The sequence below is a fragment of the Coniosporium apollinis genome (genome assembly GCF_000281105.1).
Source record: "Coniosporium apollinis CBS 100218 chromosome Unknown supercont1.70, whole genome shotgun sequence".
Classification (NCBI taxonomy): Eukaryota; Fungi; Ascomycota; class Dothideomycetes; genus Coniosporium; species Coniosporium apollinis.
Window position 1 is genome coordinate 31,132 of NW_006913332.1, and position 20,869 is coordinate 52,000.

The 20,869-nt window shown below is 52.8% G+C and overlaps 7 protein-coding genes across 7 annotated transcripts; 4 read left to right on the forward strand and 3 right to left on the reverse strand.

The window, feature by feature from the left end:
• Positions 1-565: 565 nt before the first annotated feature.
• On the forward strand, positions 566-1,892 carry W97_08946 (uncharacterized protein; the record flags this gene model as incomplete). The annotated part of the gene is made up of 7 exons (XM_007786813.1): positions 566-683; positions 745-786; positions 837-959; positions 1,014-1,074; positions 1,149-1,283; positions 1,362-1,781; positions 1,841-1,892. The coding sequence occupies 7 exons, from the start codon at positions 566-568 to the stop codon at positions 1,890-1,892; spliced, it is 951 nt and encodes a 316-aa protein (XP_007785003.1).
• Positions 1,893-2,208: 316 nt separating this feature from the next.
• W97_08947 (uncharacterized protein) lies at positions 2,209-3,824 on the reverse strand (the record flags this gene model as incomplete). The annotated part of the gene is made up of 2 exons (XM_007786814.1): positions 2,209-3,533; positions 3,584-3,824. The coding sequence occupies 2 exons, from the start codon at positions 3,822-3,824 to the stop codon at positions 2,209-2,211; spliced, it is 1,566 nt and encodes a 521-aa protein (XP_007785004.1).
• A 4,353-nt stretch (positions 3,825-8,177) lies between these two features.
• Positions 8,178-8,762, forward strand: W97_08948 (uncharacterized protein; the record flags this gene model as incomplete). Its single annotated transcript, XM_007786815.1, has 1 exon — positions 8,178-8,762. One exon carries the CDS (start codon positions 8,178-8,180, stop codon positions 8,760-8,762), a length of 585 nt encoding a protein of 194 aa, XP_007785005.1.
• Positions 8,763-10,001: 1,239 nt separating this feature from the next.
• Positions 10,002-11,249, forward strand: W97_08949 (uncharacterized protein; the record flags this gene model as incomplete). Its single annotated transcript, XM_007786816.1, has 1 exon — positions 10,002-11,249. The coding sequence occupies one exon, from the start codon at positions 10,002-10,004 to the stop codon at positions 11,247-11,249; it is 1,248 nt and encodes a 415-aa protein (XP_007785006.1).
• A 1,405-nt stretch (positions 11,250-12,654) lies between these two features.
• Positions 12,655-13,860, forward strand: W97_08950 (uncharacterized protein; the record flags this gene model as incomplete). Its single annotated transcript, XM_007786817.1, has 1 exon — positions 12,655-13,860. The coding sequence occupies one exon, from the start codon at positions 12,655-12,657 to the stop codon at positions 13,858-13,860; it is 1,206 nt and encodes a 401-aa protein (XP_007785007.1).
• A 691-nt stretch (positions 13,861-14,551) lies between these two features.
• Positions 14,552-15,871, reverse strand: W97_08951 (uncharacterized protein; the record flags this gene model as incomplete). Its single annotated transcript, XM_007786818.1, has 1 exon — positions 14,552-15,871. The coding sequence occupies one exon, from the start codon at positions 15,869-15,871 to the stop codon at positions 14,552-14,554; it is 1,320 nt and encodes a 439-aa protein (XP_007785008.1).
• A 1,836-nt stretch (positions 15,872-17,707) lies between these two features.
• W97_08952 (uncharacterized protein) lies at positions 17,708-19,092 on the reverse strand (the record flags this gene model as incomplete). Its single annotated transcript, XM_007786819.1, has 2 exons — positions 17,708-18,778; positions 18,853-19,092. 2 exons carry the CDS (start codon positions 19,090-19,092, stop codon positions 17,708-17,710), a joined length of 1,311 nt encoding a protein of 436 aa, XP_007785009.1.
• Positions 19,093-20,869: the final 1,777 nt, after the last annotated feature.

Genomic DNA, 20,869 nt, shown 5'->3' on the forward strand with positions numbered 1-20,869 from the left:
TGCACAAAGATGTCGCATGTGCCCTGGTCTAGCCCCTGTCACCGCCCTCCGTTACACCTCAAGCGATAGTGATTGCACGGCGCGACCTCCCATGCCTCCGTCCGCGCACGTCTTGCCCATTACGGGTTAACTTCCATTGCCGCACCGTCCCGTCCCATCCTAAGGGTTCACTAAAGAAGCCTTGAGCAGCAAGCGATTTGCCTTGATAGACCACCAAAAGTTCTGACTGCTTGTTGTTCCGCTACCATTGTTTGTTTACAGACGGCAAACGAGCGCAAGCTTTCCATCGTCCCTTCGTCTTGTTGCAGGTCGAACTACTTCTTGGATTATTTATCTAGAAGGACGCCTCTACGAGTCCTCGAAACGAATTACTACAAGGCTCGTCTCGCAAAGCACCTTTCAAGTCCGACATGGATGTAGAGGTGGATGTCCGGCACTCTTCCCTCTCGACTGTTCTTCCAAAATTGATGGATTGGTGATAGACCTCCGATAGCCACGATTCCGCCTACGGAGAGGATGACTCGTAAGCTGGCGTTCAGCAGACTGACTTGGCTTACGACGCAGGATGGCTAACTGCGAACAAATGCAAAACAGTAACCAGTCCCTAACGGCTTCGATCACCTCGTCGATATATCAATATCGGGCAGAGAACGGACGTACTTATCATGCACACAAGGACGGACGTATGTAGGTTCTGCGTGGATCCAATATCGCCTACTTTCTAATCCGAACCTTGTGTCACAGAATATCCATATCCGAACGACGACCGGGAGCAAGACCGCTTAGGTACAAACAGGCCCAGCATTTCCACGTGGAGGTGGATTAACGAACACTAGATCTGCAACATCACCTGTTTCTCATATCGATGAACGGCAAGCTGTACCTTGCGCCCATCACAGAGCAACCCCAGGATGTGCTTGACATTGGCACTGGAACTGGGCTTTGGGCCATAGACTTCGGTGGGTCGCATCACATGCATTGGTTCTATCGAGCCTCGAATGACTCAAACACAGCCGACGAACACCCTTCTGCGCGGGTCCTAGGCACCGACCTCAGCCCGATTCAGCCCACCGAGTCCGCTAAGTTTCAGCAGAAGGCCCCTCTCTGCGCCGCCCGCACGTGTTGGTAAACAACTGACAAGACTCTAGCGTCCCCCCAAACCTGTCGTTCGAAGTCGACGACGCGAACGAGCCATGGACATACTCTCACAAGTTCGACTTTATACACTGCCGCCAGCATCACTGCGCTATCAACGAGAAGCCCATGTTCGTGCAGGCAATGGAGTAAGCGAAGATACAAAGACCAATCCTTAGTGGCTCTCTCGGGACTAACCCGTCGGGGCCGCAAACGGCTCAAAATAGATTCCTTCAACCTGGCGGCTGGCTCGAAATGCAAGAACTCGCCTTCCCGATCGGCTGCGACGACGGCACTGTGCTCCCCAATTCAGCTCTTTTCAAATGGTCGGATCTCATGCTCAAGGCCTCGCGCATCCCGGGCCAGGACCTCGATAACGCCTCCCATTATGAAGAATGGATGAAGGAAGCGGGCTTTGAGGATGTCCATGCGACAATGTACAAGTGGCCCGGGAACAACTGGCCACAGGACAAGACAGAGAAAACCCGCGGCCTGTGGATGATGACGAACCATCTGGATGGGCTGCAAGGCTTCACTGTGGGCCTCTTTACCCGGGTGTATGGATGGAGCCCAGAGGAGGTGGAAGTGTTCCTTGCAGCTGTCAGAAAGGACATCAAGAGTAAGAACATGCATGCGTGGTGGCCCGTGTGAGTCGTTTGTTGCTGCTTTAAATGGCATGAGCGTAAGGAAATAATGAATGATGCAGCTATATCGTCTACGGCCAGAAGCCGAAGGCTTCCGCCGACTCTGAAGCCTGAGCAGGTGCTGCCAATCACTGCTGCTGCTCTTGCGGTCTTCCCCCACGAGCATCATGAGCAAGAGGATACACGAAATGATTAGAGTGTTGGCAATTGCGGTGATCACGACAGCGTCATCTCTTTCGGTTCATAGGTTGAAAAGCAAAGCTGCAGGGTGTTCTGCAAGGCAGTGTGGAGACCACTCTGATATCACTGTTCATACCTGGCGAAAATTAGAAGGACCTGGAATTTCCATCTACTATACCATCATATTCGTACATCAAACCGCAACTACGACAAACTTCACCCTCCTTGCCGACGAACCATGACCCACGCTTCAATCATCCTTCAACACAACCCTTATGCCCTCTGATTCAATCTTTGGATATGGAACGAATAGATCATACTTGAACTCCACGTCCTCGGTTGATGTGTCAAACAACTCCATCCTTGAACCTTGATTTCCGGGGCCCGCATATTTCCGAAATACGGCAAAGAGGCACAGGTACAGCTCCGCGTACGCGAGATTCATACCCAAGCACTGCCGCGACCCTTTCGAAAACGACCACAGATATCTGTCAAGACTCTGACCGTCCTCCAACCAACGTTCCGGGTGGAACCGGAGCGGGTCGGGGAAGATTGAAGGGTCGAGATGATAGAGCGGCCCGGTTGTCGAGATAGGTGTCCCCGAGGGAATCTCCCACACCTTACCATCTGTTTCGTATCTGACGGTTTCATCGGGACAGGTGCGCACCAAACGAGACGTGACGCCGAAGGACAGCCGGAGGCCTTCCTGGATGACGGCGGTCAAGTAGGGTAGCTTTTCCAGCTGCTTCCACGCCACGGACTTCTCGGTGATGGTGAAAAGCTCGGTTCTTAAGGTTCTCAGTATTTCGGGGTTGGCCAGTAGGTAAAATGTGATGACCGCGAGCGTCCACGCTGTAGTCTCAGTGCCTGCAACGCTTACAATCTCCGCCTCCTGCCACAGCCGATCGACCGTCTTCTCCGACACGGGGATGTTGCTGTTGAGGATCTCGTGGAAAACGGTCCTGTGTGCGAGTTTCTCGTAGAAATCGCTCTTCCCCTTCACCTCCCGGATACGCTCTTTCATTTCCTCCTGGAAGACGAAGAACTCGCGCATGCCGGGGTTCAGCTTAGTGACAAGCCAAGGCGGCACTGAGTTCAGGACTGGTAACAGCCGCTTGAAGTATCGCGCCATCGCTCCCATCTCGTGCACTCCAACCATCATGTTGAAGAACTTCTTGTTTAGGTCTGGCATGTCCAGGTAGTGGTTCGGCTTGGCAAAGGCATACTCGGTGATGATGTCGGCGGTAAACGCGCTGTATAGCAATGAGACGGTCAGAGGACGCCCCGTCTGCTGGTACTCGCGCATCCGCGCGAACATTTGCTGCAGCATGGTCTGAATGATTGGTTCGACTCGTCGTACGTTCTCCTTTGAGAAGAACCGACCCATCGCTCCGCGCCGCATCCGATGCATATCATGATCCACCGTTGCAATGGCGGCTTGCGGCGCTCCGAAGACCCTCGTGGCAACCTCATACTTTTCGCGGCGCTTGCCACTGCTGGTCGTGAATACCGACGACAGGAGGTGGTCGCTGTCATAAATGTGGATCTCATCGGGATTGATTCGGACTATTGGACCTTGGTTGGAATGAGCAGCAGCAAAGCCTGATAGATTTGAATGTAGTCACCGTATCGTGAGTGCCATTCCCGGAGCTTGAACACAAACTGGCCCCTTCTCACCACGTCGTAATAAAACTCGCACAAATGCGTTGCTGCAGCGAGCTTCGGGCCGGGATATGCTGCAAGTGGGCTGAGATGCAAGCGATAGAACAAGACAAGCAGCATGTAAGAAAGAAGGCAGACGCCGGCGGCAAGGATGACGTGGCCTGGAGAGGGAGATGGAAAGTCTCTGAGCGATTTGACGCTCATCGTTGACGACTGATCCCTGAATATCAGCACATAGGCCCTTGATGCGTACCCGGCCACAGGAAACCAAGTAATGCAGCGCAAGGTGAATAAACTTAGCCGCAACTTACCAGTCCTTTGCAGAAGGACGTGTAAGTCCGTGGCAGCAAGCTTGAAAACCGATGCACAATAGACTTCCGCTTCCGCGGATGGATAGAATAGCCTTGCAGAGAGTGTGCGTGTGTGTGTGAGAACGGCCTTATCCAAAATCAAAATCCTCCAGGAGGCTCGACTTCTTGCCTTTCCGTCAGCGGGACACGTTGTGTTGCTAGCCGAGGTTTCCCGAACCTAGTCCGCCCGCTAAGACGGCAAACAAAGCATGCCAGCTCTCATGTTTCGTGTTTCGCTGCCCCTGAAATGCTTGCTTCGTGTTTCGCTGCTCCTGAAATGCTTGTGTCGAGTTGTCTTTGAGCTCTTGTAGCCAAGGCTGGCCTCTGCACAATCCAAAATGGCTTGTTGTCGTTTGGGATTGTTGAGAATCATCAACCAGAAAGGTGGTGGGTGGCATCCAGTATATAGCCAGCCTCTGCTCACGGAATAGCCATCATTGAAGCTCTTAGCCACCCAACTTTACTGAGGACAGGAAGAGGTCGGGTGCTATGCTGGCCGCCAAGTTCGCAGTTCGTCATCATCCGACTAGTGGTTGCATGGGTTGGACTTCCCACACTGAATTTCCAAGATCAGAGTGCACCCGCGCTACAAGTTGTGATCGATTGATTTGGCTAAAATGACTGGAGAGTCCAACAATTTGTGGTCCGACGAATTTGACTCCGTTTCTGGTCATACTCTGGTCAATCTCTGGTCATTTCCTGATCAGTTTTTGGTAGAATTTTGGTCAGCCTTTGGTCAGCTTTTGGTTGTTCAGTGGTCTGCCCTTAGTCAGTTTAGTCACTTGTTCGTCTAGCTATTCATGCTTTAGCGGCTTCTAAACTATCATGTCAAGGCCGTCCGATGCTAGGCCTTAGGTAGTACACCGAGTGGAAAGCGAGATAGGGCGTGATTAGCTGCCTCGGCCACGCAAAATGCAAGAACAGCATAGGCGTGTGGGGCGCTTACAGTCACCGTAGCGGCGGTCAAAGTAGCTGGATCCAGTTTGCTTTCCATGCATGAATGACCGCCAAGGTCAGATCACCAACCTGGTGCCGAGGAGTTGCGGCCACGTGCCGCAGGTGCGGTTCTGCACCGGGGAAGTGCTTGACTTCCCCCGCCGGAAACCAACTCATGTTTTGGTTCTGGCTTGCAGGTCATAGCGTGCCCCAAATGTCAATGAACATGCGGAGCCAGTAGATTGATTTGACCGTCATCAAGCCCAAAACTCGTCTGCCTTCTGTTCTCGAGTTCGCTTCTGTTTTCTCACTACGCAGCTTAGGGTGGGTATTGAAAGTCCCATGCGGCGGGGTCCGTTTCATCTCTTACATTGGAAGCAAAAGTAAGAGGTCTTCGGAAGACGGTGCATGGGGGCGTCGGTCTACGGGCAGCTAACCACAAGCCAGCTTTTGCAAGATTTTTCCAACAGCCCCTAGCTCTACAGCTGCAATATGTCTTCTCCGCTTCCAGCGTGTCGTGCCGCTATAGATTTAGAAGTATCAAAACGCTCCACGTCCCACTATGATGTGAAAGGATCGCCAATGACTCTGCACTCAAAAGATCACATAAGGCCAAGTCGCGCAGGTGGCAGCGAGCCAGTGGAAGCGAAGAGCTAGGAAGGATAAGGTCGCTATTGCACGAATGTAGCATTGGCTTCTCTCAGCCACCGACGAAACCCATTGGCATGCTAGCGAGTGTCTAATGCATGGGGATAGTGTACCCCATACCCATGGATCGTGTCGAAGTGTGTTGCTTGCAGGAGAACCGGAGGAAGGCTGCCTTCGCATATATGAGTCGAGCTGATGCCGCTAGGGTCAATGTGTTTCGTGCAGCATACCGCCATTACTCGCCGATATCTGAAATACATCGAAAAGTCCAAGTGTATGAATTCTTATGATTGACATTTTAATATGCTAAGTTACCGAGACTAGTCACTTCTTACATATTACGATATGGCCGCCCTCCAAGGGATACATCTTGCTTCAACTCCTACCACGGTCCCCGACTGCCGCAGGTGTCACAGGCCCGGCAGCTCGCTGACTACACGAAGCTCGAACCGCAATGGGAATGCCGGGCGTCCTTACTACAAATGCATTCCTTGCGACAAGTTTCTACGCTTTGACGACACTCGTGGCAACGATAGGAGAAATCCACCGTGCTACTGCGGAGAATCCTGTAGGATGCAGGTTTCAGGGCTAGGCAGACAGGTTGCAAGAGGATTGCACTATGTGTGCAGGTCGGGAGCATGCGACTACTATGACATACGACGGAACGCTCACCAGCGCCAGATCACGTTGGATGAAGAGTTGGTGGATTTACTGGCAGGGCTTCGTGTAATCTGACCATCCAGCATGGAACAATCAAAGGCATGTTGTTCAAAACAACTGAACCCTTTCCGCGCCGTTCCATCCTTTCAATATTCCACTCATTCACGTAGTCTGACTTCTTTGACTTCTCGCCGTGTCAAGTAGCTACAGCCGTTGACTAACCTTCTTACAAAGGTCTTTCGCGAAAGGCCCGCATTGTGCCACAAAACCTCCAAATTCTGTGAATTGCATCAAACACTTCAAATTGCCAGCTGCGTAATGTGCGACGACCTCGCGTAGTGCTTCCTCATTCTGTTGCAGTTCTGGCGTATTCTCATACGTGTATCGTACTAGGTGCACGATGTCCCCGATACGTTGTGGGTAGCATCTGAACTGGCGTAAAGCGTCGTAAAGATTACGGGCTGCCATCGATTTCAACCTTTGAATGTGGTACTGCTCCGAAAACACGTACAACTGGGCATGACAGAGAAACACACGCGTATAATCTTCGTTTGGCCGAACGTTGCGCTTAGCTTCTGAGTCCGTGTGGAATGGCACCACCTTGGGAACAGAGAACCTTAGGGCAGGAAGCGCTGGCGCCTCGAGCTTCGCTTTTTTCTTTGCGACGCCAAAGCCCCCCAAATATGTCCTCATCAGCTTTTTGAGAAACAGGCAGAGCGTCGGCTGTTGGCGTCATAACTCCCGCTACCGGTGTTTCATCCACATTTGGCGAGCCGTCGAACACGGTTTACCATTCATTTGCGGATCTGCCGCAGTGTAATTGCCCGAGTAGATGTACTCTACAAATCGAGCGAAAGTGTCCTCGTCCAGATGTCCCAGGAAAGCCGACCGATCTTCTGATTCCCGCATTCCTCCAACCATCAAGGCATGAAGGGCATCGGAATGGCGAGAGACGAGTCTGGTATGCAGTGAAAACTGTGTTTTCCCGTGGTCAACTTTGAAGCGGAAGATATCAGAGCAAAACACTCTTGAATGGTCACTACATTAGTCTAGTGCGGATCATGAAGGGGGTAGCGACACCTACTCTTTGTTCATGGCTGACATTGTGTGCCGTGTAAGAGCGAATACTGTTTGAACCCGAGCGGTTAGTGTTTTGATGAAAGAAAGCCTCGTGTGTCTGAGATTGTTCTAGGGAGACGAAGAGTGCTTCACAACGAAGCGACAGACGGCCGCAAGCAGTTCTACTGCATGCCAACAAGTCAGCCAGACTTTCCGCTCGACAATCAGCGGGCGGTAAGCGGGAAACCTTAGATCGGCGCTAGTCCGGTCACCCGCCTGCCGCCCTTCCCCTGTCATGCCGTAGCGGCCGCATTTGGTTAATTCAACTGTGCGTTGCCACTGCCACGTTTGCCGCCTCTGAGCAATACAATCTGGCGGGAGCGGGGGAGTAGCTTTTGGCTGCTGAAGGATGGAGTCCTGCATGGCCGCCCGCAAGCTGGCGATCTGTGAAGTCTGACCCCGCAGTTGCAGTTTTGAGTATGGTGCATGAAGCACAAAAAATCCCGCTGAAACTTCTTCCTTTCTCCAATCTCAGCGAATCTCTTCGTCCCGTAACTCAGGGTGTCTGGAAGTACATGCTGCGAAAGCTGGTGCATCTTCACCCGCAGTTGCAGCTCTGACTGGCGCCGCTGGAAACAAGGCTTTGACTTCAACATGATCCGCTGCAGACTTGCGGTCAGCGGGACTCGTGTCTATCGATTGGTGGTGATATTGCAGAGGAGCTTCGTGAATGCGCATGGCGTAGCTGCAATGCAAGGTACGATTTACAATCCAGCGGGTTGTGGTCCCCACGGCTCTTTGAACATCACCACGATAAGCGTGTAATTTCCCACTACTCGGATCTCTCGGTGCTCAGAGACCCTCTCGAGTTCTGGGAGGGTTTTCAGACTTGTGTCCTTCACTTATGGCTGTCGAACCTCCCTCCACTGGCCGCTCTCTTAACACGTCTTCCTTGGAGGCACTTCAAGATGCGGATCAACGGAAGATTATGGACACTGTTGGCAAGCTAAGGCGAATCGGACTCACTAGTGTTCTGCAGCTTCCGCAACTGATCGTATGTGGAGATCAATCGTCAGGAAAGAGCTCTGTGCTTGAGGCCATCACGCAGATTCCGTTCCCACGAAAAGAGAACCTATGCACACGCTTCGCAACCGAAATCGTCCTGCGACGTGGGAACACGACATCGGTAAAGACGAAGATAACACCTGACAGCCGCAGACCCACACACGAACAGGACGAGCTGGAGAAGTTCAATGCGTCGATCGAAGATTTCAGCGAAGTGCCCAGCTTGATACTGGAGGCCGCTAGGCTGATGGGCTTGGATGGAGCCACCACGGGAAGCACAAAAGCATTCTCCCGGGACGTGCTCAGCATTGAGATCTGCGGCCCGGACAGACCCCAACTGTATGTCTCCGTTTCCTCTCTTCTAGTCAGTGACTCGCCCTGGTTGGCCGTCGCTAGCGATACTCGCTCCAGCTATGGTCGATAATTCGGGAGGTGGCACATATACACCCTCCGTCTAAAGGAGGTGCTGAGGCGAGTCCGGAAACTCCCAGGAGCGCACACATTGCCTTAGCCAGCGATAGCCACAGCCTCTCGAAGCATGCGGATAGCCAAAGCCGACACAAAGCTCTCTCCAGCTTCCTCGGTTCTCCAACCAGCGTAGCAGCCACAATGCGTGCTGTCACTATAACGCAGCAGGGCTGAGGTTAGCATCATATTACTAGTTAAATCCATCTATATCCGCGGCGAACGATACCGAAAATGCAGACACGCGGCATTCAAACAGCCTAACGCGCATCACAACACCGCTCACTTCCCTTTGGGGCTGCGAAACACAGAAACAACAGACTCAAACACGTTATACGCGCTCGATCGACCCGACGAACGCGCTGAACACAGATGCGAGAAGCCGGCCCCGCTTTCCTCATGCAACCCACACTGCAAACTGGGGCTGACCGCTACAAAACACTCCACAGCCACTCGCTCGGAGGTCGAAACACGAAACTTTAGGGATCGGCGCTCGAAAGAAGCCCGAGGACAGCCAGTCATCGCGCCCGGCACGCCAGATACCTAGTCTCACGGTCGCGCGATAGTCGTGTTTCCTTCGAAAATCCGTCCGCTTTCTCTCATGGTCGTGTTTTGTCGAGCTGCGATCGTTCTCTTCAGGCGTCTCTTGACGCATACCTGGATCTCACGTGTCTGTGATACCCAGTGACAGTGTAGGTCCTGTAAATATTCGCAGAAGGCCGGCACGATGCCTGATTTACCTGAGCTTTTCTTTTCCTCACCGCGATCGGGTCCTAGTCTGCACTCCATCTGTTTTCTATGCAATTCATGATAAAACATCACGAATGGTGGGCAGTCCACATCCAGCGTTGAGACGTGCGCCCTCTGGCGGTAGCCATGCGAGTCAGTCGAGCCAGGCGAGCCAGTCGTCAAGGTTGCTGTCTGGAGAGATCCCAAGTCCCATTACGACCGGCCGTCCATGTAAGATGCAGAGCGTTGAAATCTTCTCGAGCGAACGAGGAGCGCATTCGCAGGATACCAATCTGACAATGCCATTGCAGCACCGTCTCGCTCACAGGGCTCAGTATGCAGCCTCATCCACTCCACAAGCTCGGCGTTCTTGAGGTTCTGGCTGTCCGAGGACAGTCGCGACGCTTTCTTGTCATCTATTGAGAAAGAAGACCTCCGGAACCTCCATCTCGTTTGCCATGACTTTGCGATGCGCGCAACTCCGTCAATGTTCGAGGAGATCAGCATCACCTTCAAGCCCAGCACCTTCACCAAACCGGCTCGTATGGCTGCGCTGGACCGGATAGGGCATCACGTGCGGACCGTCTCGTTCAACATGCTTCACACACCGGAGACCTTCCTGCCTCCTCTGGTCGATCCTATGACCGGCGCGGAGCAGGCTTTCGTGTATAGCCCGCAAGCACACAGACCATCGACTCTTATCGGCCAGGTAAAGGAACCCAAGTATGGCTCGTGGGAGATGACAGATCTACTGATCAAACAGTATCCACCACTGTTCCATGCTGCAACCAACATCCCCTCGTTCATCCACGCTTTCTCACTGTTACCATGCCTGGCACATTTCAAAGTTAGCTGCCCAGGACAAGACGATTGTCAACGATATCGACGCAGCGCCATCGACTACGCCTTGAGATCCCTCCGGATCGCCGTCGAAACGGCGCCGTTGGAGGTCCTCGACACGATTTCCCTTCTACCTATCCACCCTGGGGCCCTCCTTTATCTCCAGCCACTGCTCGGCTTCGGCAATTCACCGCGCGCATCCCGCCGATGGGCGCAGATCCGGAGATTAATCATCCAAATGGATGGCTTTCCTTTCGAGCAGTCAAACCGGTCCGAACATCTGAAAATCCTCCATTCATACCTTGGGTACTTCTCGCCACATCTGACCCGTCTTCGCTTCCGCTGGGAAGGCGACAAGGGCCCTTCGCCCTTCACCCTCGACCAGGAACCATGCCTGCAGCCATCTGACTCCCCGTCCGAGAAACCGGGTCTCCGTCCACTGAACTTTGCCCGACTGCGCTACATGGAGCTCGAGAACGCAACCATGGACTCGACCCAAGTTAGCGCATTCATCTCTCGCCACCGGCGCGCGTTCTCAGAGTTCAACTTCGAAGACGTCACGCTGCGCACTGGCACCTGGGGTGATGCCCTCGCTCCACTGTCGCGCATCGCCGGGAACGACAGCCGGAAGCAGAAGCAACAGCAGGTCATGGACGTGCCTGTCGTCCTCAGCCCCGCCAACCTCGAGCCGCGCGTCATGGAGTCCATCCTTCAGGACCAGCAGAGAGCTGAGTGCTCCGGAACGCAGCTGGCTATGAGTCGCTGGCTGTCCAAGGGCCGTTCGGCTGTAGCGGCAAACAAAGGGAAGGAGCTGTTCTGGAGCAGCGGAGAGCATATGAAGGAGTTTTTGATGACCTCGGTCTTCCCGTGGCGCTGATCTGCGCCGGTCACTGATGTTCGGGTGTTTCAAGAGGATATGGGTGTGGGGATGGCTTTTATAATATCCCACCCTGCTTGTCAATATTACTGGATGGCGCTGCATGGCGTATGAGTTGGTCGAGCTCCGGCTTTCCCCCGATGAACTTCGAGGTTAGCGACGGGTTCTCTTTCGTCTTCGGTTTTGACGTCTACTACTTTGATGAATGAGTTCGACGAGCTTTTTGATGGGCAATGAGCGCCACGACATTTTTTGGGGTCATAAGGGCGTGATGATGCCTTGCATAGCTTTTCCATCACCAGAGTATTATACACAAGCATCAGCCGAGTCTCTCGAAACAACAGAGAAAATTGGCAGCGATAGCGTAGCGTAGAGCTTCCATCAGATGCTGAAAGTGGATGAGCTGCGATGCTCACTCCGTCTAACGAGATCAGCGATCTGCGCAAGCATATAAAGCGGCAGAACATTTTGAAGAGTCTTCCATCGGCTGCATGCCACCTAGCTGGCATCCGCCTCAGAGCGATGACATGGTGCAGGATGCAAGAAAAGGGTGCGCCCTACCTCCACACGCCTCCGTATCTTGACTTTGTGATCCTATGCTGTTTGGTGACCTCTTTCCAACAATTGGTGCGACTGTCGTGGCTAGCAGTCCCATGATAAAGCCGCAATTTTCGATACGCATGTGGTACGTGTAGGCGCTGAACATCCCGTGGCAATGGATGGTGGAGATTTTAGTGGCTTTACGGGTGCGAGCCATGTCGACCGGAAGGTAGGGTGGATGGGGTATCTTATGCGGTCTTGATGGAGGCGCACGCCCCACTCCCCGCGTGATTCCCGGGACACTAAAACCACCGAGAACTCAATCCTTGACGGCTGTGATCACCCACTCAACATGTGCATTCGCAGAGTTATTCTACAAAGTGATAGAACAGATGCAGCGCTTTAATATCCGAGTGAGAATATAAATTAGATACTCGATGTCACCAGGAAGCGACCAGCCGGTCGCCACCAAAACTGCAACTGTTGCAAGCCATGCGACAACCTACGCAGTAGATAAAATAATTCAATCAATCATTAACTGCCTCCGAAGTCAAATCAATCAGTCAAGTCAAGGAGGGAGACCTTCCGGTCTCAGGAGGTGTAGGAATCAATCAATCAATCAATCAATCAGCCGAATCGAATCGAGGGGAATCCGACCGAATCGAAGAGTAGAACCAGGACTGCCGCCAGGGCCAAACTACCAGCAAAAGAAAGCGCACATCGAGGAGAGCATTCAACTTCAATCTCAAGGCGTGCAGCGCCTCAGCGGGACCATCAGGGACGGCCCTAAAATCACCACTTTCCGTCATCCCCTTTAAACCGATTTTCAACCTCTTGGCTCGTGCATCGCTTTGGCCCGTGCAGGATGACAGACACGGAACCCCTAACACCCCGGGCCCGACGCAATTCCAGCCCGGCGTCGCCTCAGGCACCAACAGTCACTCGAATACGAGCAACCGACAAAGAGAGGATTCCACTAGCAGCTACCACGCGCGCCCGCCGCCGAGCACAGCAAGCTGCTGACGGAATACCCAACGAAGTTAGAGCTGCTACACAAGAAGACGCGTCCTTACGGGGAACTCAGTCCACCCAACCCCTTGGAACAAAAGCCACTCAACCCCTACCTGTGAACGCCAATAACACTATCACCACTGCTGCCGAAATCCCCTACCTCATCAGCCAGTTAAGAGACGAGATCCTCCAACAGAAACAGAGCATTGAGACACTCAAGCAGGGTCAGGAGACTGCTAAGAAAGAGCGTGAGGTTTTGATCAACCAAAACAAAACCCTCCAGCAACAGGTCACAGAGCTTACAGAGCTGGTCCGGGAGCTTACTCACACCCCAGGAGCATTAGCAGCAGCAAGACCCCCTGGGTCCACGCCCTCGAGGATCAGCTGGGCCGCGGTGGCTGCAAGAGGATCTACCACACAACCCCAGCCACAGACATACAACACGCAGTCTGGAAATGGACCGAACACGCTACGGATCAACACCTCGCTACTGCCCAATACTCCAACGACTGCAGCCGGAGCATTTACAAGATACATGCAAACAGACAAGGCAGTTGAAAGCATTTCCCAAGCCCTTAAAAGTCACTCCACAACCAAGGAATGCGAAGTCTTAGGAGCTGGCACCACAAGACTTGGGTATCTGATCCGCTTCAAGAACGAAAGATCCAAGGAACTAGCAAAAAGGAACGCGGAATGGACCCAGGAGCTAGGACAGGGAACCCGAGTAGTCAAGCCACGCTTTGGGGTAGTAGTCCACCGTACGCCGACCAACGAAGTTAACATGGAAGCAAAAGAAGAGGCGGTTCAGAAGATTGCACAAGAGAACAGCCTCCCCAGCAGAGGGAGCCAAATCGAAGAGATCACATGGCTCAAAAAGAAAGACTCGCCTCTAGGGCACTCGGCCTCCCTTGGAATCTGGTTTGACACGGCAGAGGCAGCCGAACAAGCTGTTCATCTTCACCAGCGACTGTTCCAATCTCCCATCAACTATACTTTTGGCACTTTGCTCACGGAATCAGCACTTCGGCCTTGGGGATCGTCGCCTTCTGCTACTGCTTAATACGACTGAGGGACTGATAGGGACGAAGGTGACTACAGAGGCATTGGAGGAGCTGTTCGTGAGGGGGGAAGTTTTCATAGAACGGCCAGCTGGCATTGCTTGCAACTACCGATTGGGCATAACTAGTCAGCAGGAGTCAATTGACACGCATACCATCTTCAATCGCTTGACCGATCAGCCTTCCGACAATGATTAATCTTGGTACACGTTCAGCCAGTATTAAGTGCCATACGCATCTTAATATCTAATATTGTATCATAGCATGCTTATGGTCAGTAGATCCATTGAGTAACCCGAAACCGGGGATCGTTTTCGCAGTCGCTTGTGACTATTTAGATAGGTAGTTAAAGTCAGAATGCCTCAATATTGGGGGGCGGTGGCTGGCTCAAGGGAAAGAATGCGTCCGGTTGATGGAAATGGCCCGTAGACTGAATGGAGAACACTGATCTCAGCCAGAAGCATTAGACGGCAGTTTCTATCCTATCTGCACCGCTTTCTTTTTTCAAAGTAACCGTGCTTCAATTTCTCGGCATTCGTTTCTCTGTATATATAAGATCTCGGAATGAACGCGAACAGCTGTCCATAGGTCTCGAATGGCATGTTAGTCTCTGTGTCGGATGAACACTTCTTTACAGCAACACCCTCCCTCCATCAGAGTTTGCGAGCGAGGGGAGAGCGAAATCGTTTCCGGTCAGAGCGTGAAGACCAATCCCTCTCCGCCCGCTACTTCTCCCCTGCACAGTCTCATCCATGTCCCTTCGACTCCACCATCTCCCCTCAGTCCAGTCTGCCGCTTCAATGCTATCCCTAACACTTGCCCTTCCCTCTGCGTCCCCTTGTTCCTCTTCAACTCGCTGTTCACCACCCTCTCAAACTCGGCCAGCATCTCAGCGAAGTACCGAGCATCGCCCACAAGCTCCATGGCCTTGTCTTTGACCCCAGAAGCGTTGAATTGGATGCTCTCAAGCCGTCCAGCTCTCTCCATTCTCTCTTCCATTGAAGCCGCTGAGTACACTTTCGCTTCGCCTCCAACCCCGAGTACTTCCACCTGGGCATTGCTCTGTAGACTCAGCTCTTTCAGCCTTAAGGCGAGCTTCTCTAGTATGTTGTCTCGGCTCCCGAAATCGATGATGATGATTCTCCTCACTTGCTGGCGCGCTAAGCAAGCTAGGCTGTCCTCCGATACAATGTCCGCATACGTGGTGACTCTATACGGAAAGGGGACCTTCAAGCCATCGAGCGCGCTCACGCCCTCCGAGCTGACTTCCACAAGTAGCTTTGGACCACTCCCGGCTGCGCGGTTAGTTGCAGCCTGCTGCGCGAACGACCGCCCAGTCTTTGACGACGCGCCGAGACTGATGAGTATCGCAGACCTGATGTCCGCGTCCTGCGCAGACCACGGAAGCCCAGACTCAGAGAAAGGATGAACAGGAGGATCGGCCGGAGAGGATTGGTACACGAAGCGGTTCAGCAGGTAGCCGGCTTCCCATATGGGTCGGAGTAGGGATGTCCAGGCCCGCGTGAGGTCGAACTGGGCCGATGCCTCGCCCTCAGGTACCGCTAAATATCGGTTATACAGAGACATCAAAGTCTGACGATGTGCGCTGGTCTCGAGCCAATGGCCAGGCGTACCTGGCGCTTTCTTGAGTTGGAGGTCTACCGGGAAGGTCGAGAGCGGAAATAAGCCCCAGAGAAGGGCGCCAGACGCAATCTCCGAAACGTCACTTTCCAGGACCGTTGCATAGCCCCAGGCGGGTGAGATGCCGTACGTTTGGCGGTCGTTGTATGGTGCTGAGGCGAAGCTTGGAACGGGGTACGTATCCCACCAATGGAGTACCCTACCGAGCGCGCAGTACGCGAGGTTGTTCGAGGTGAGAGAGACCAAGGTGGTACGGACTCGGACAGAAGATTGGGCAAGGGAGTCAAGGTCTGCTTCGACGACTTCGAGAAAATATTGATGGTCATAGTCGGTTTTGGAAAGCACACGCATAATGGAAGTAGTAGAAGCCATGATAGCGTAGTTCAACTCACCAAGACCTACCTATTTCCTGGAAAGTTCGTGGTGTACCTTGGCTAATGGGGGTCATTACTTCAAGTATTTCTCTCGTTTCGATTACAAATCCATGAGCGGCCGGACTTTACTTATCCGCGAGTCTTACGAGTTATTTTGTAATCTGAACATGGACCAGCGTATCACGTTCTCGGCCGTAAATCCGAACCGGCAAGCCACCCGCGAGTGCCAAGAACAAAATTAGCCAACGACCGAGCGTCCTAGGATATATGAGTTGAGTTGAGTTCATTTACCCTGACCGATCGCCCTGAGCGATATGCAGGCTTTATTGATTGATTGATTCTGTCAGGCTACAAAGTCTTCTATGGAGACTTAAGAGCCATCCTAAGCCAGTTGCCTGCCTTTCATCCCGCTTTGCCTTGTCTCACCAGCTAGCCCTTAGCTTTCAGTTCTCTAGAGGAGTATTCTGTAACCCCTCCGTCTCGGTCCCTTGCCTAGATAGCCTAGTGGTGTGCTTGAGGAATTATACCACAGCCTTCACCACCTTGATATCTGGCTTCCAGCGCTCCCTTGGCCCATCTACTGGTTTCCCAGTACGCCAATCTTCCCTTCTGCTCCATCCACCCAGCATAAACGAAACATCCCCCCCTCTATCCCCCACCGTCCGTGCCAGTCCTCTCCTTGCTTCCTGCCACCGTGGACACATAAGGAGGACATGCTGCACTGTTTCCTCGCCTAGGCCACAGCTGCAGTCTGGCGAGTCTTCCTTTCCTATGCGGTGCAGGTAGGAGCGTAGGACGGAGTGGTTGGTACGGCACTGGATAAGGATGGCCGCCTCTTCTGAGCTTAATGCTCCGTAGAGCTGTAATGTGTGCCTTCCAGGCAAGGCTCCATCCAGCTTCCAGGTGTACTTGTCCCACGGTCCTACCACCTTCCTGGCATCCTCTCCTTCTCCTTGGACTTTCTTCCGCATCAGGCCTACTGCACTAGCCTGACATCTCCGTCTCTTGGCTCTCTGCATGGAGAGCCGACGCCCTTTCTCGGTCATCTTACGGGCCGCTTTGTCGGCAGCATCGTTGCCTTGAACACCGCTGTGGGCTGGGACCCACACGAGTTCGATTTCTAGCCCCTTGCTCTTGACCTCCCGCATGATGTTCCTTGCTCTTGTGACAAGGTACTGTCCGGGGCCGCTGTATCCTGCCTGGCTTAGGTAGCTGAGCGCTCGCTGGCTATCGGTGACAACATAGCCTCGCCCTCTACCCTCACGCAGGCCCTACTCTCGATGATCTATGTAATGCGAAGAACTCTCCGAATTCGGAGGCGTTGGTAAGCCGATTTTTGAGTCTTTTGTACGTTGCGTATATGCCTTATCTCCCTCTGCTTTTCCGGCCACGCTCGGCCAATATGGACCTTTTGAAGTCCCCACCCGCCGGCTACTCAACCAAGGGATGCTACTGCTAGATCCCGGTCATTGTGGTTTCAGGTTTATTTTGAGACTACTTTGAAGTTGCAATATTGTGCAGCTTCATTTTGAGCGACCTCCTCACTTCCATAACACAAAACATCGGATTGCGACAAATTTGCGTTGTTACGCATTATAATGGTTTACATTGTCAAGTGTATGTACAGTATCTCTGTCCTAGATGATATGCATCTTAATTCTAGACGCGTTGTAGATGCGCGCTGTGTAGGTGGGATGTAACTGCTGGTTTCTGCTCCACTCCCGAATATCGCTGGGGCCCACTGGCGAGTCTTCTCCCATGTCAAGCACCCACGGGCGGGGAAAGGGTCGGATACAAGAGAATGCATCTCATGTTCTCGTTGTGGGCTGTATCTTTAGTCCTTTATCCAGCCCGTCATTCTCGTGAAATGGGACACCTTGTCTCTACTACTTGACAAGGGACCCCACTTCCAAAGTTGTTTCGGCGTGTAGTGGGGTCGAGGTCGATGCCTTGGAAGGTCGAAGCTAGGCTCGGCTTGTGTCTGCGACCGTATTTGTGGTTGCTGCTGCGGAGTGACATCGCACGATTTGATGAATCGCTGCTTCGGAGGAGTGCCGCTTGGTTTTATGGTTTGCCGACTTGCGTAGTCCTTACTTGGCTTGGGCTCTTGCCCTCGCCGCTTCGAAGAATCAGACGCCAGATCTATGGCACTGTCGACTGTGCTACCCCAAGCATCAGCGCCACCTCTTGCATTGAGGTCTTCGCCTGATAGCCGTTGGGTATCGCCAGTCGGCGTTGTTATGTCTCCGCCCCGAGCTTGAGCCTGACCCACTCGATTCAGGGTGTCCGTGTGTGTACCGGGACCAAGATGGTCTTCCTGTCGTTCGCCACCCTCCCTGTCGCCTCCAACAGCTGCACCGGTTCCCGTGGTGCTCACGGATATCTTCCTCTTGTACAAATCCCGCAACTCCCCCAGCAGTCTTGCTTCCTTGAACGGGATACCGCATAACGGATTTCCAAGGATTAGAGACGCCCGCCAAATCGCAGCCATTGGTGCGCCGTGCCATGATTCTGGTTCTTGAAAGGGTCGCAATCCAGGTATCCAGGCGCTGCTCTGACCAAGCCTGGGAAAATAGTCGTACAATGTGTATCGCAAGTATAGTCCGCCTAGTGTGCCCTCTTGCTCCTTTACTATACCATTCCGAATCTGATGCTCAAGATACATTTGCGGGGTAGGACAGGTTCGTTTCGGAATGGAACCGGTATCCCTTGCCCGTGATTCTCTACATCTGAAGTCCTCTTTCTCAAAATCGATAAAGTACCGCAGGTCCGATGGAAGGAAGATCAAGCCGGGTTTGTTGATGTCGTCAAAATTCCGATGGCAGGTAGGACAGAGAGGGATAGCATTATCGATGTCTCCGAGATGGTCGAAGGTCATCAAACCTTGCTGCACGAGCTGCGGAAACTAAGATAGAGACGTGAGCTGGAATGCATGCTGGAAAAGTGGGAAGACGGTGAAGCTGGACGAAGGACACCTACCTCACGATCCTTCTTGCCAATAACATGGCAAAGATCGGTCGGACGTGCTCCACAGTGCCAGCACGTCTCGTCATCAGTAATGCGCGCAACCTTCTTCTTTACCGTCAGAGAGAATTCTGAGGACGCGCTTGATACCGCGTAGATGCTGCTACCGGGTGAAGCCTCTTGTCGCTTGCGCTTCCGACCGGACAAAGAAGAGCCTGACGTGTTAGTTGGTGAATGGACTGGAGGAGGTAACATGGTCGGGGGAGGGTAGACGGGTGGTTGCGTAGTGAAAGACTTTATTGGGTGTGTAGAGTGGCAGAATGGGCTTTCGCATTGAGGGAAATCACCCATGCGCAGCATGTTGGAGAGTGAAGATCTTGGCAGCGACGCGCATACGCGGTCGCCGGAGGCTTTGCGGTCACGTGAGGTGAACTCTCCTCCAAACACAGGTGGTCCGAGCCCTCTTTCTTCGGAGATATTCTCACTGACACACATATCCTACCAGTTATAATAGCCGTAAAGTTGTCGCAGCAGAAGAATTGTGCGCTCTGAAGGATCTGCCTTGTCAATCGGCCTCCGAGTCCAAGTCCATTCCGTCAAGCTCCTCTGATTCGCCAGAACAATATGCCTTTGCAATCTGTATCATCCTCCATCGCGAGACTGCATATTCTAACCAAAGTGTATTGTCGCAAACGTTCATATCAAACTCTGCTTGTCCCTCCTGGGGTCCCCACCGAAGCACCGCTCCAATCTCCCGGTCAGGCGTCTCGTCAAGAATCTCGATATGGAACTTCAAGAAGCTCTTCAAGCGAGAGAATTTTTCAGGGCCAGCGAGCATTTCCAAGAACCCGTGCTCTTCCTTGCATATCAGTTGATTCAGCGCGGATAGATCGACCCAGAGGAAATACTTCTGTATTAACGACAAGTTCGCCACACGCTTTTTGTCCTTTAGAATCGAGCCGAGCCGTAAAATGGCCCATTGACACATCATACATGCCAGCGCTGAAGGCGCGAGCTTCCTTCTCAGACCAGCCCATTAAGTCGTCGTACATGTGGTTGTCATTCTGCACGACAGCTATCGTGTGGTAGACAGCCAGACCTTGCCAGAGCAGCATAGTATCCTCGTATTGGAGATCGTCCTTATCGAATTGGGGGTGAAAGACGTCGTTGTGAAGTTTAAAGAAGCAATCCACGAATCGCCCTCTAATAACAGGAGGAACTTTTGCTCTGCGCTCCTTAGAGAGTGGGCATGGAATAGGTACCGAAACGTAAATGTCGTTGTAGAAGTCGGAGCCGACATTGGCCAGATTAATGAGCATGTTCTTCGCTGGAAACCTGATTCTGGCAAACCAACGACTCTCCGGCCAGGATATCCCGAAGATTATCGTGTCCTCCCTTTCTAGAGTTGCGCGGTCGATGTCTCCGCAACGTCGATTCACCACTACACCATGGGGTTAGTTCCGAATGGCGCCATAAAGTTAAAGGGGCGCCATACTAAGGCTGAAAACATCCAAGACCGTGGGGTCTGAATTAATGTATTCGGAGATGGTCAGCTCTCGATCACTGGCGGCAGCTCTTCCTTGCACATCTCGACAACGGTCGCATGGCCTGCCGCCAGAGCACTGCAAAACGAGTCGATGACATCGATCGATCGAAAGAACCACTAATGTTACTTACGCCCTTTTTCATGTACGAGTATCGTAAACATGGATTCCTCGTTCTGCTTCTTGCTGCGTGTTTCTTAGTATTATTGCCGTCCGGTGTGTCTTGAGGTATTGAGAACTGCGGGTCTATCTGGAAGAAGGAGCATCCCGGCAGAGATATGTCCTTCATAGCCATCTTTACAGGTCGTTCAGAGACTGATATACTAATAGCTCGCTTTTTAAGGGCGATTTCCGGCTGCATTGCAGGGAGCGAGGCCGGCCTGAGGGAGACGCCGTGGTTTGGTTCAAGCTCGCGCTGAGTCCAGCTCGGAGCGTCAACACGATCCGACAGATTTAACCCAAGCGAACTGGGCTCTGCCATGTGAGGA